This window comes from Oncorhynchus gorbuscha, linkage group LG07 (genome assembly GCF_021184085.1).
Source record: "Oncorhynchus gorbuscha isolate QuinsamMale2020 ecotype Even-year linkage group LG07, OgorEven_v1.0, whole genome shotgun sequence".
NCBI lineage: Eukaryota > Metazoa > Chordata > Actinopteri > Salmoniformes > Salmonidae > Oncorhynchus > Oncorhynchus gorbuscha.
This window is the reverse complement of record NC_060179.1, coordinates 24,847,201-24,859,707: the sequence shown is the minus strand read 5'-3', so window position 1 is coordinate 24,859,707 and position 12,507 is coordinate 24,847,201. Positions and strand designations below refer to the sequence as shown.

General features: G+C 43.3%; 1 protein-coding gene across 2 annotated transcripts in view; it reads left to right on the top strand.

Annotated features, from left to right (window-relative positions):
• si:dkey-225n22.4 (collagen alpha-1(XXI) chain) overlaps positions 1 to 12,507 on the top strand; it is a 62,680-nt gene that overhangs the window by 41,805 nt on the left and 8,368 nt on the right. The window contains exons 18-24 of one of the 2 annotated variants that reach the window (XM_046355902.1): positions 1,287 to 1,340; positions 8,188 to 8,232; positions 8,713 to 8,766; positions 10,789 to 10,842; positions 11,235 to 11,288; positions 11,775 to 11,846; positions 12,353 to 12,388. In XM_046355902.1, the coding sequence (XP_046211858.1) occupies positions 1,287 to 1,340; positions 8,188 to 8,232; positions 8,713 to 8,766; positions 10,789 to 10,842; positions 11,235 to 11,288; positions 11,775 to 11,846; positions 12,353 to 12,388 (369 nt within the window). The remainder of the gene's footprint in view (positions 1 to 1,286; positions 1,341 to 8,187; positions 8,233 to 8,712; positions 8,767 to 10,788; positions 10,843 to 11,234; positions 11,289 to 11,774; positions 11,847 to 12,352; positions 12,389 to 12,507) is intronic. The other variant, XM_046355903.1, reaches the window with a different exon arrangement.

Below are 12,507 nucleotides of genomic sequence, written 5' to 3'. Positions count from 1 at the left end.
TAGTTCTTTACAACTCTCAATTCACGATACCCAGCCACTAGCCATTATTTATGTCCCCGTTTGTAAAGACAATTCTGGTCGCTAGAGTTTTACATGGGGTCCTCCTTGTCTTTTGAACCAGAAACTCTGCACTTGTCTTTTTTCTAACAGTTATAGCATACAAAGATGTATGTCTCTAATCCCGTTTATTGGTACATCAGGGCGTCTTCTTGTTGTAATTACAGGGTTTGGTGGCATGTATGTTTTTAAGTGCGCAGCGTGGCAGGACACTTCAAAAGAAAAAACATAACAGGCAAAGCTTATTCACCACTTTCCTCACCCTCACCACCCTACCAGTATTGTTTAAATACATGTTCCATCAGCCAGTATACTTAGTGCAAAGTCACATTCATGAGAGACATTGTATGTCTACAATACTGCTGTAACAGTAAACAACCACCTGGCTAGCTCTCTATTTGAGCAAATGATAAATATAGTACCACAAGGACTGCTCTCGCACTTAGATGAGAATAAGGGCTCTTCTCTTTCTTTCCAGGTAAAATAAAGATAACTAAGATAGAAGCATGAGCTGTGGTCAGCCCACCGGTTGTCTGGGACATGCACATGGGATGCTAACTGCCTTTGTACAGTGGAACCATATTGAGACTGGACAAGGGAACAAGAATAGAAGGTCCCCGCCACAACTGCTAACATGTGTAACTTACCAAGAGGTGATTCATGGTTCATGTATTTCAGTCTCACCTTACCATCTACAGTCTAAACCAGATCCACCTCTTGGCTCAGAAATAATAAATAATAAAGAAGGATTACTTATATTATTCTTTATATATATTTGCATAAATAACCCTTGTTTTTTTTGAAAGGTTTTGAGCTTTTCCTGAGATAGGACAGTGAAGAGGAGACAGGAAAGGTAGAAGAGTTTACCAGTCAGAAGGGCGTGGGTCCACTCGAAGTAGCCTAGGCTGTACATGTGTGCCCAGGTCTGTGGCTTTAACTGCCGGACAACAGAGGTCACAGGAATACTGATATCATTGTAATGATTGACCTCATCTCCCACTGCTTCATGCAATGCGACTCACTAACTTACATTCCTTTTGAGCTGCATGTGGGATCCAAATGAATTGGCAACTTGTCACAATTTTACGCTGAGGTTTACGTGCTGTAACTATATAAGCATTCTGATTACTAGCTGTGCACGTGAGCTGTATACAAAGGTGCCGAACAATGAAGGCGATCTAACGCTGTTTCAATCTTACTTTCAATCTCTCTCTTCCTTTCTTTCACAGGGAGACAAAGGAGATATTGGAATGTCTGGTGCTGATGGACAACAGGGGGTACCGGTGAGTCAGTCAGCACTTTAGTAGCTGAAGTGTGTGTGTGTGTGTGTGTGTGTGTGTGTGTGTGTGTGTGTGTGTGTGTGTGTGTGCTGCAACCTCCTCTCTGCATGAGACCAAAGAGATCGGATACTGCTTACAGATGCACTTCTCTGACTCTCACCAAGTAGAAGTCCCAACATTATTAATTACATTTGCTGGACACGACTTTCATCAATAAGTCAAGAATACATTGTTTTTGAAGTTTGTTTTAATCTGTTGTAAAGAAATGTGTAATCTGTTGGGCAGAAATGGTAATGCACACATTACCATTGGTGATTCGTAACATTGAATGCACATATGAAGTAGATACTACTGGCTAGTCGCAAAGTTTTAGGCACATACAGTATAGATACAGGTAACTGCCAAAATAAAGGAAACACCAACATAAAGTGTCTTAATAGGGTGTTGAGTCACCACGAGCCAGAACAGCTTCAATGCACCTTGGCAAGTGACTGGAATTCTATTGGAAGGATGAGACACCATTCTTCCATGAGAAATTCCATAATTTGGTGTTTTGTTGATGGTGATGGAAAACGCTATTTCAGGCGCCGCTCCAGAATCTCCAATAAGTGTTCAATTGGGTTGAGATCTGGTGACTGAGAAAGCCATGGTATTTTTTCTATACGTGACCCTAATATGGAATATTAATTGCTTACTCAGGAACCACCACATTTGTGAGGATGCACCTGCTTTCAATACACTTGGTTTCCATTATTTTACCTGTATAGCCATTGGCTATGTCTCACGTACTGTATAATACACACATGTATTGTAGTTATAACCACTGGCAATGGTGGTTGTCACCCAAACTGAATGTAGCAACAAACGTAGTGCCTCCAAACAAACACATTTCCCATCAACTCAGCAGAAAAACCTATAACCAGCAGCTGCTTTACAAGTGACTTCGTAAAGATCCATGAAAAAAGGACATTACGACTTTTTTGTGGCACGCAACCTCGTATTGGTGCCACACCAAGCGCTTGGCCACAATGTTTGCTGACCTCAGTGCATGCAATATAGCTCCACCCACCAAATCACAGAGTTCTCCAACTAGTGTACCTCTTGAGAGGAGTTGCCATAACAACAGTGGAATATAACAGCCTAACAGGCTTCCCTTTTTGCATGTAATGAGTCTTGTTGATGCTGGGGCTGGATTGCAGCATCAAAATCATCCTGGGGGATACACTGCAGTCTTACCACTGTAGTGTTTATGCTTTCTGAGCACATTTGAATCGTAAGTCAAGTACCTCGAATCCTCGCTTACATCATGCATTGGTATCAATGGAGTAGTTGTGTAGATTCAAGTGATGAGCATCATGGATCTCAAGCTCAAATGTGTCCCTTAGAGAGTGAAGCTAATCTCGAATGAGAGAGAATGGCTTTGAACGGTTCTATCAGATGTATTGGGCCACTCAGGGGTTTGGGCCATCTCCAGGCTTGTTTGCCACAATGGTAATGGCCATCGTGAGTAAATCCACAGTGGTCTTGATGTGGGATCACGACCATCTGTCTCCATTGAGCTTCATCCTTGTTTGCTGCAAAGAACAGAACCTGGGATTGACTAAACTGAAGTGCAGCAGTTGATTGGGTGAGGTAGATAATATGAGTGGCATGCATGCATGTTGGGAGATTTGTTAAGCGTGTTGATAATAGTTTTGAGAAATTGCAATTGGATAGCATGCGGTTGAAGATTTAGTTTGGCTACGCTAGGGCCGACCCGCCCCTTGGACAGGATTAGGCGGACCAGATTGACGAGGGCAGCATTTTCCGAGCTAAACTGAACAAGATGTACCCCCAACAACACATAACACCTCACATCTTAACAAATCTGTCGTTCTGCCCCTGAACAGGCAGGTAACCCACTGTTCCTAGGCCGTCATTGAAAATAATAATTTGTTCTTAATTACCTGACTTGCCAAGTTAAAAAAAGGTAAAATAAAAAAAATACTTAAAAAACGTAATTCTGCACAAAGACAATGGAAACTTCTCTCACCCAGTGGCATATGGGCTATTTAGGTGAGTGCAAATGCCGCCCCATGTTAAGCAGTGGTCACAAGTCAGGGGCGCAAAATGTATCTTGTCCATGCCCAGCGCACTTCTCCAGGGTGCTGTTGGAGAGATGCAGCGCTGCGGCACTCCAACAAGACTCAAGTAATGTAACATAAATCATGTAGCCAGTAGTAGAAAGAGTAGGAGCCTATGTGGTTTTCCAGTAGCCTACAGACTGGAGACCATATTTATGACAATGTTATGAGACATTGTTGTTTATACATCCAAATGTTTATCCGATCAAATAGACTAAATTACTTCCTATCAAATAAAAATGTGCTTTGATTTGAATATGACATGTTAACAAACACCATATTCTAAAAACAGGCCAGGTACAAATAAAATGGACAATATAGACTGAAATTAGGCTACTTGCGACTGCGTTCCGGGAGTTCCCCTCTGTGAGCTGAATTGTCAGGAGTCAGTGATTTCAACTGTAGGCCTATTCGTTGACTTTTGACAAGCTGATCATAGCAAAGAAGAAATACCTACTGGGTAAACACATTGATTCTCATTTCAAATAGGCTCAAAATAACTCATGTGGATAGCTGATATGCAGATATAAAATGATTAGTCTTAAGCCTTGGTCTGAAATCAGGACTCGGCTAATAAATCCAATGTAACTGCCTGTTTTACAAATGGTACAACATAGATTAGCCCAAAGGCCAGCAGATGGTGATATTGAGTCATTTCATCTTACTGTTCAAACACATTGTATGCAGCCAGCAATACACTCGTATTCTCCGTGGACCGGTTTGTACCTAAAACATTCTCCATTCAGGCTGCAAACACATCGATTTCCTCCTTAACTAGATTTAATGGCGAGAAGGTGTAAAAACAAAAAATGGAGGAAATACATTTTTATGAAACACCATTTTCCATCACCATGCTAGAGTGGCTAATGCCTAGGAATGCTAGTCCTGGATGTTGCTATCGCGTTAAGCTCATCAGGTTGCAGCAGTCTTATGTTTACCCCTGGTTAAAAGCAGGGTGCAACATCAGGAATTAGCATTAGCCACTCTGGCATGGTGGTGGAAAATGGTGTTATGTCAGAAAGTATACACATTTTTCCCTCCTTCTCACCACTAAATCTAGTTAAGGAGGAAATTGATGCCGTTGTAGCCGGAATGGAGAATGTTTTAGGAACGAACCGGTCCATGGGGGACACAAGTGTATTGCCAGCTGCATACACTGCGTTTGGACGGTAAGATGAAATGTCTCAATATCACTATCTGCCAGCCTACACTATTCTAGTTTTTTGGGGATAGGAGGAGGCCTGTACGCTACCCTAAAATGTTAAGTCACACTGCTGCAGAGGTCTCCATTTATTTGGTGCAAACGCTTCCAGCCATAGGCCTACATTCAATAAACCAGGATAAAAGTCTGGTCTGGTCGTCATTGTCACCCAATTTATAGACTGTACACTCTTAGAGAAAAAGGTGCTCTCTAGATCCTAAAATAGTTATTTGGCTCTCCCCATAGGAGAACCGTTTTGAGAACCATTTTTGGTTCGAGGTATAACCATTTTGGGTTTCATGTAGAACCCTTTCACAGACGGTTCTAGATGGAACCCAAAAGGGTTCTACCTGGAACAAAACAGGGTTTTACCTGTAACCAAAAATGGTTCTCCTATGGGGACAGCAGAAGAACCCTTTTGGAACCCTTTTTTCTAAGAGTGTAATATTAGACTGCTTTTAGCAAGTCCCTAGACTCGCTAAAACATACAGAAGTAGGTCTAGATTGCCATTTTGGAAGGGAGATTGGCAGGGGCCCCATTGCCTTTAAATTCATCAAAGCATACGCCCTTGCGTGCTTAGGCACTCTCCGCACCTCGAAAACAAAGTAGTCAGCTTGTCCCAATCTTTTCTCACCAAGCTTCCTCTTTGCATGCTAAGGCATTAAAACAAATGGAAGCCCTTTTTCATCAATGTGGGCCTCTTCTGATCAAATGTGTCATTAATGCCGAACAGCATGCAGCAGTGTGGGATGTCGTGTTCCTGTTTCCTCTCTTCTCCTCTTCTCCCTCTCGTATCCCTCTCTCTTCCTCTCCACCTTTTCCTAAGAGTGTGGGCACTCCAGCAGCCAACCCCTTGATGATCTGGATGCATTCCACTGTGGGTGGAAGTGGTTGTGCTCTAGCCGGTTAATTACAATGGAGACAGAAGACACTAGGGGCAGGGAAAGGTGCAGCAGTGTCAGATGGCGCTTTCTTCCAACCCCATTCATTGGGATTTTGTTTACTGTGCTGCGGAAGCAGGTTCTTGTGTTTGTGTGTGTGCGCGCACGCAGGTGTGGTGCTGAGAGATTGCAGAGTAATAGAGCCGCTCAATCCAGGACCCGCTTCAAAATAAAACACACCTTCAGTTGGGACGGGGCCATATCTTATCAGTGTTTTCTTAGGGTTGTTTTGGGAAATGTTTGATATAACAGATGCTGGTTTCTTTTCAGAATGATATTGCCCATATTTACCCAGGTATGTTTTGATTAATGCAAACAACGGCTACACCCCTCTGTTTTTTGTGTTTGCTATTAAAAATGGTAAAACTCTGCAAACTATCGATTTTACCTGCTTGATGCTAGAGTACGCAGTCAGAGCTCAGCTTTTTATCTTTCCATGTGGTATAATTGTAAAGTCCTCCAGGGAAAATGGAGAACGCAGTCAGAGCTCAGCTTTTTATCTTTCCATGTGGTATTTGAAAGTCCTCCAGGGAAAATGGATATGTATTTTCAGCAGGTCTGTAAAAACAGTATCCCACCCAGACAGCTCCATTGTTTGCTGTAGAACTCTTTATCTAAAATGGGAACCGGTATATGTATCTGCCTTGTAAATACATTATTACATGAATCTATCAATAAGTCACACCTCAAGCACAGGAAGCAGTCACTAAGGTATTCTATTGTCATTCACTTTTGCGCTGTGGCTTTGCAGTACTAAGAACAGAATTTATCTCCAGGGGTGAAAGTAGAATACATTTCTTCCCCGGTACGGGACCTACCAAAAAATGGTATGGGTCTAATCATAGAATTACATAGTGTCACACCTGGTCCCGCTTCCCACTCGCAACATACAATGAGAATACCAAACATTAGGAACACCCCCCCCCCCCTTTTTCCCATTCGTCGGGACATGGACTCTACAAGCTGTCGAAAGCGTTCCACAGGGATGATGGCCCATGGTTGGTGGACGATTCTTGATACACATGGGAAACTGAACGTGAAAAACCCAGCCGAATTGCAGTTCTCGACAGAAACCTGTGCGCCTGGCACCTACTACCATACCCCGTCTAAAGGAAATTAAATATTTTGTCTTGCCCATTCACTGTCTGAATCCATGTAACAATTGTCTCCAGGCTTTAAAATCCTTCTTTAACCTGCCTCCTCCCCATCATCTACCCGATTGAAGTGGATTTAACAAGTGACATCAATAAGGGATCATAGCTTTCACCTGGTCAGTCTGTAATGGAAAGAGCAGGCTGGAAATACACAGAGTATGCTTTGTATACTTGCATTTCCACCCTCCAAATGTCACGTTCTGACCTTTATTTCCTTTGTTTTGTATTTATTTAGTATGGTCAGGGCGTGAGTTGGGTGGGCAGTCTGTTTGTTTTTCTATGATTTGGGGATTTGTATGTTTCGGCCTAGTATGGTTCTCAATCAGAGGCAGGTGTCATTAGTTGTCTCTGATTGAGAATCATACTTAGGTAGCCTGGGTTGCACTGCTTGTTGGTGGGTGATTGTCTATGTTTGATTGCTTGTGTCATCACAGTTCTCATTTAGCTTCACGGTCATAATTTGTTTATTGTTTTTCTATTCAGTGTTCAGTACTTTCTTTAATTAAATATCAAGATGAACACAAACCACGTCGCGTTTTGGTCCGCCTTTCCTTCAACAGAAGAAAGCCGTGACACCAAACAGTGATGAAAGGAAAGAAACATCCATTACAAATCATCACAAAGTGTCATGACAATAGTTTACGATTGTCATTAGGCCAGAATCCACTGCTGTCCGTGTGAGTCTCAGTGTCAGCCACTCATCTCTTCCATGGCAAACTTTCCGTGTTCTCGTCAAACCACATCGCATTTTGGAGCGTAGATTATGAAAAGTGGTGTAATAACCTACCGTTTTTCTTCACATTTAGTTTGAATTGTTTTGATAAGCGCATGTTTTACTGGTCGTACCCCCTCTACCTCTGTGGTTAGGTTGATTCCATCTAAGCCAGTGGGTGGCGAGGGCATGGCTTTACAATGGCCCTCTCTGAAATTCTAAGCACGTGGTGTATTGGCACTCTGTTCTCCTCTCCTGTGTGTAATTACTTAGCAAAGTGCATGAAGGCCCCGCTGGCTGTAAATGAGGTGAATACAGCGTATCGGACCCCCAGCGGAAACCAGGGGGAAGAGACGCGGGATCCATTAAACCAATTTAGAATGCAAAGAAAACAATCATCACAGCGCATCTGGGCATGTGTTCCAAAGGTCTCCCAATGCCCTCCACCGTGGCTCATCATGGCCTCATTGGAATGGATGACTGGCATGTACTGTATGCAAGGCAAGCACTCCACACTGCAACAAGTGGTTTGCCATGCCAGATTGTTTTATTCATCCTGTCCGATGTGCCATTCTAGAAATGCCTTAATGGCGGTACTGTAACTAGAGGAGGGGGAAATGATGAATTGACTACTAAGCCATTAAACTGGGGCCCGCTTTTCTTGTCACTCATTATGCCACTGCTGTGTCAGCTGACCTGCTGTGTGTGTCATCTCCAGGGGATCCGGGGGCTTCCTGGAGGGGCGGGGCCAACAGGACCTCAGGTAAGACTTTCCTATTTGCATGTGAGTAAATAAAAAGTATTTAAAGGCAGCCTGGCACTGTCAATCAAATGTATTTATAAAGCCCTTTTTACATCAGCCGATGTCACAAAGTGCTGTATATAAACCCAGCCTGAAACCCCAAACAGCAAGCAATGCAGATGCAGAAGCACAGTCACTTTGTTTGGTAAATCTGTATGGGGCTGGAGAAATGTAAACACTTAAATTCATAGACAGAGCTACGGATGCAAGGACAGTCTTTAAGCCACATGTAAGAACAGAATAAAAAATAACGCTGCTACTAATATCCAGTCAATAACTGTAATAATAGGGGATCAGAGATAGATTGAAACCTGAGACCATATTAGAGTAAGTAAAGTTCCCGGCCTCAAGTCAATACAAGGAGGATTTCTGAGGCACAGAAGTAATTAGATGGACTACCTTGCAGGGGAGGCAGTGCATTCATCTCTTCTCATCCAACAGGGAGAGAGGGGAGCACTTGGGCAGAAGGGATCAACAGGTCCAAAAGGTCCACAGGTGGGTGTCAACATCTGGACAAGGACAAGCAATCCCAGTTCAATGATTTAACCGATTGCACACATACTAGGGTGGCAGGTAGCCTAGTGGCTAAGAGCATTGTGCCAGTAGCCGAAAGGTCTCTGCTTCGAATCCCTGAGCCGACTAGGTGCAAAATGTACCCTTGAGCAAAGCACTTCACCCTGTAAGTTGCTCTGGATAAGAGTGTCTGCGAAATGACTCAAATGTAAATGTAGTAATGAACGAGTATGTTTATGACTTTATTTCAATTGCAGTCATTTTCTCCACGGGAGGAATTACAATACACATCGCGTACTGTAACATGTCTATTTAATTGTCGCTGAAATGTAATTCTCTCTTCATTAATTATCCATTATGCATTAAGAGAGCTCTGACAGTGTTCCATAAAGGGACTATGATTAGACGAGGTGATTGGGCACCCTCCACTGGTGAGTAAGTAACAGCTTGTCCCTATTCAAGCAGAGCCATCGAGCTGTGCATCATATGGTGTTCCATTGCTGCCCTCTTCTGGTTCAATGAAGCTGCATAACTACACTTGTTACTAAGTTAGAGCAATCATCTACATTTGAATTGAAGGTTTTCTTCCCTCAAATTTGAATGAATTGTACTGTTTAGTAAAGACATGGTATCTACACTGAGTTGCAGTTCATGTGAGGAAATCAGTCAATTGAAATAAACTCATTAGGTCCTAATCTTTGGATCTCACATGACTGGGAATACAGATATGCATGTTGGTCCCAGATTTTTAAAAAGGTAGGGGTGTGGATCAGAAAACCAGTCAGTATCTGGTGTGACCATAATTTGCCTCATGCAGCGCAACACCTCTCATTCCCATAGAGTTGATCAGGCTGTTGATTGTGGCCTGTGGAATGTTGTCCCACTCCTCTTCAATGGCTGTGCGAAGTTGCTGGATATTGGCAGGAACTGGAACATGCTGTCATACACGCCAATCCAGAGCATCCCAAACATGCTCAATGGGTGACAAGTCTGGTGACTACGCAGGCCATGGAAGAACTGACTGTGACATTTTCAGCTTCCAGAAATTGTGTACAGATCCTTGCGACATGGGGCCGTGCATTTATCCTGCTGAACTATGAGTTGATGGCAGCTGATGAATTGCACACTATCTCTGTGTATTCAAATTGCCATCGATAAAATGCAATTGTGATCGTTCTCCGTATCTTATGCCTGCCCATACCGTAACCCTGCTGCCACCACGTGGCACTCTGTTCACAACGTTGATATCAGCAAACCGCTCGCCCACACGATGCAGTACACGCTGTCTGCCATCTGCCTGGTACAGTTGAAACCGGGATTCATCTGGGAAGAGGACACTTCTCCAGCGTGCCAGTGGCCATCGAAGGCGAGCATTTGCCCTCTGATGTTGGTTACGATTATTGTCCCCAGCACAATGTTCAACCGTGTAATGGTAATGCTGTTTAATCAGCTTCTTGATGTGCCACAACTGTGAGGTGGTTGGATTATCTTGGCAAAGGATACATGCTCACCAACAGGGATGCAAACACATTTGTGCACAAAATGTGCGAGAAATAAGCTTTTAGTGTGTATGGAACATTTCTGGGGTCTTTTATTTCAGCTCATGAAACATGGGACCAACACTTCCCATGCCGTGTTTATATTGTTGTTCAGTGCAGTTTTTAACTTCACATTATTGACCCTCGTACAATTACTCACACACACTTGTGGTCTGGGATATGGTTTTGAACACATTACATTACTGTATATCAGAGATTAACGTGCAAATAGACCGGTTGCAGTGAATAATAACAGTAGTCATCCTAACATGAACAAAGAGGAACAATAGCTAAGTGTATTTGCAGATGGGTAGGGTTAAAGCCTCTTTGCACATCCCCTTTTTTTTTTAAATGAACCAGAATGGGGCATCTGCCATCTAATTCCCTCTCAGTGGTTGGTGACTAAGCTGTCACGCATCCTGTCACACTGCCTGCAGGCCAACTGTCTGTGTTTTTATATGCCCAGGGAATTCAAGGCCCCCAGGGAGACCCTGGAGCCAGTGGACGCGATGGCCCAAAGGTTTGTCCATCACCCATTTTAATTGGTGATTATGCTAATGCTGCAGCTTTTCATCCCCAGTGTGTGGGCTCTTCTCTACTCTCCGAATGGCTTACTTATAATACTAGAATTATCTCTCCCAATGTGAGATTTATTTACCAAAGTGCGTTTAGGGTGTAAAAGTAATTCTAGTCTTTCATTTTGAGTAAATAGACTATTGTCTTGAATTTCAAATAGCCTTCTGTTTTTACAAAGGAAGCTTCATCAGCTCTGTGTTTGTTGGCAATGCTGTGTGTGTGCATGTGTGTTTGTGCGTGTTTGAGTGTGTGCATGTGTTTGTGTGTGTGAATGTGTGCGTGCGAACGTGTGTGTGTGCGTGTGTCAGTGTTTAATTCCTATGTGTCTGTATTCAGGGAAGCGAGGGGGAGCGAGGTTCCGATGGCTCTCCAGGAATGCCAGGCCAAAAGGTGAGAAAGGCACCAGAGACGCACTCCGTGATCGATTAGACTATGGACAGACAACATACATCCACGGTTCAGTAAAAAGCTGAGGGATGGGGCTAGAGAAATGCAACCACTCTCAAATTCATAGACAGAGCTATGGATCCAAGGACTGACCAGCCAAGATATCAACATGATAGTTTTAACCATGTCTTGAGGCTGTAGAGTGTCTTTACATTTACTTTGTTTACAAACATTGGAGTTAAACGAGCATCTATTTTGGGTTCTGATGGGGTATGACCGTTGAACTAAACTCATGAGGCATTTAGAAGTTATATTCTTCAAGAATCAATAGGTACATATCATTAAGTTATAAGTACAAAAATGTATGTAGCAACTGCAGATTGACCCGGTAAACTGACCCTAGCGCTCTGCCTACAGACTACTTCCACCCAGAGCCTGCGCTAAGAAGACTTACCCCAGCTATTTATCATGCTTTTTTCACTCTTTTAGGGCACACCAGGAGAGGCAGGCTTCCTTGGGTCCCCGGGCACTAATGGCCTACCTGGGTTCAAAGGTCCTAAGGTAAGGGCATCAGCATGCACCACCAAAGACTTCAGGTCTCAATTAATATTTCCTTGATTCCTTTGCACCGTCTTTCCTTGCTTCTTTCTCAAAAAGCATTAGACAAGAAGGTCTGAGGGGAGGGGCCTTTGACTTTCTCCACTACGGTTGAGAAGGAGACAAGGAGATAGGATGCAAAGAATCACAGAAAGACGAATTGAGATTGAGCCCAAATCTCAGCTAACATAACAGTGTTATTGCCTGTAGGGGGGCCTTTTGGCTTAATGAGGCAGTGTGCGGCTCTAAAGACATGATTTATGAATGATTTATGGATCTCGGTATCAGGGAGCTTGTTCATTTGCCTGTTTTGCAGTAAGCGCTGATGTCTTTTTGCATAATGCATATTTCATTCCTCTTACGTGTTGTCATTCAGACGCACTGAGAGCTTGTCCTTCAGACTGTATGCAGGCACGCCCAGACGCCTACTCGTTGGTTATTACAGCCACATGTTATACACTGTTTTTCAGGGAGAAACTGGAGAGGCGGGTCCCAGAGGAAGTCAGGTATTGTCATCTTCTCTCTTGTCTGTCTCTGAAACAGGGGGTGGTTCAGTTCATTGTCATTTATTCTTGTCATAGTGACATTTAGTTATTGGGTTGGTGGATGGTTGTTTGCAGTGACC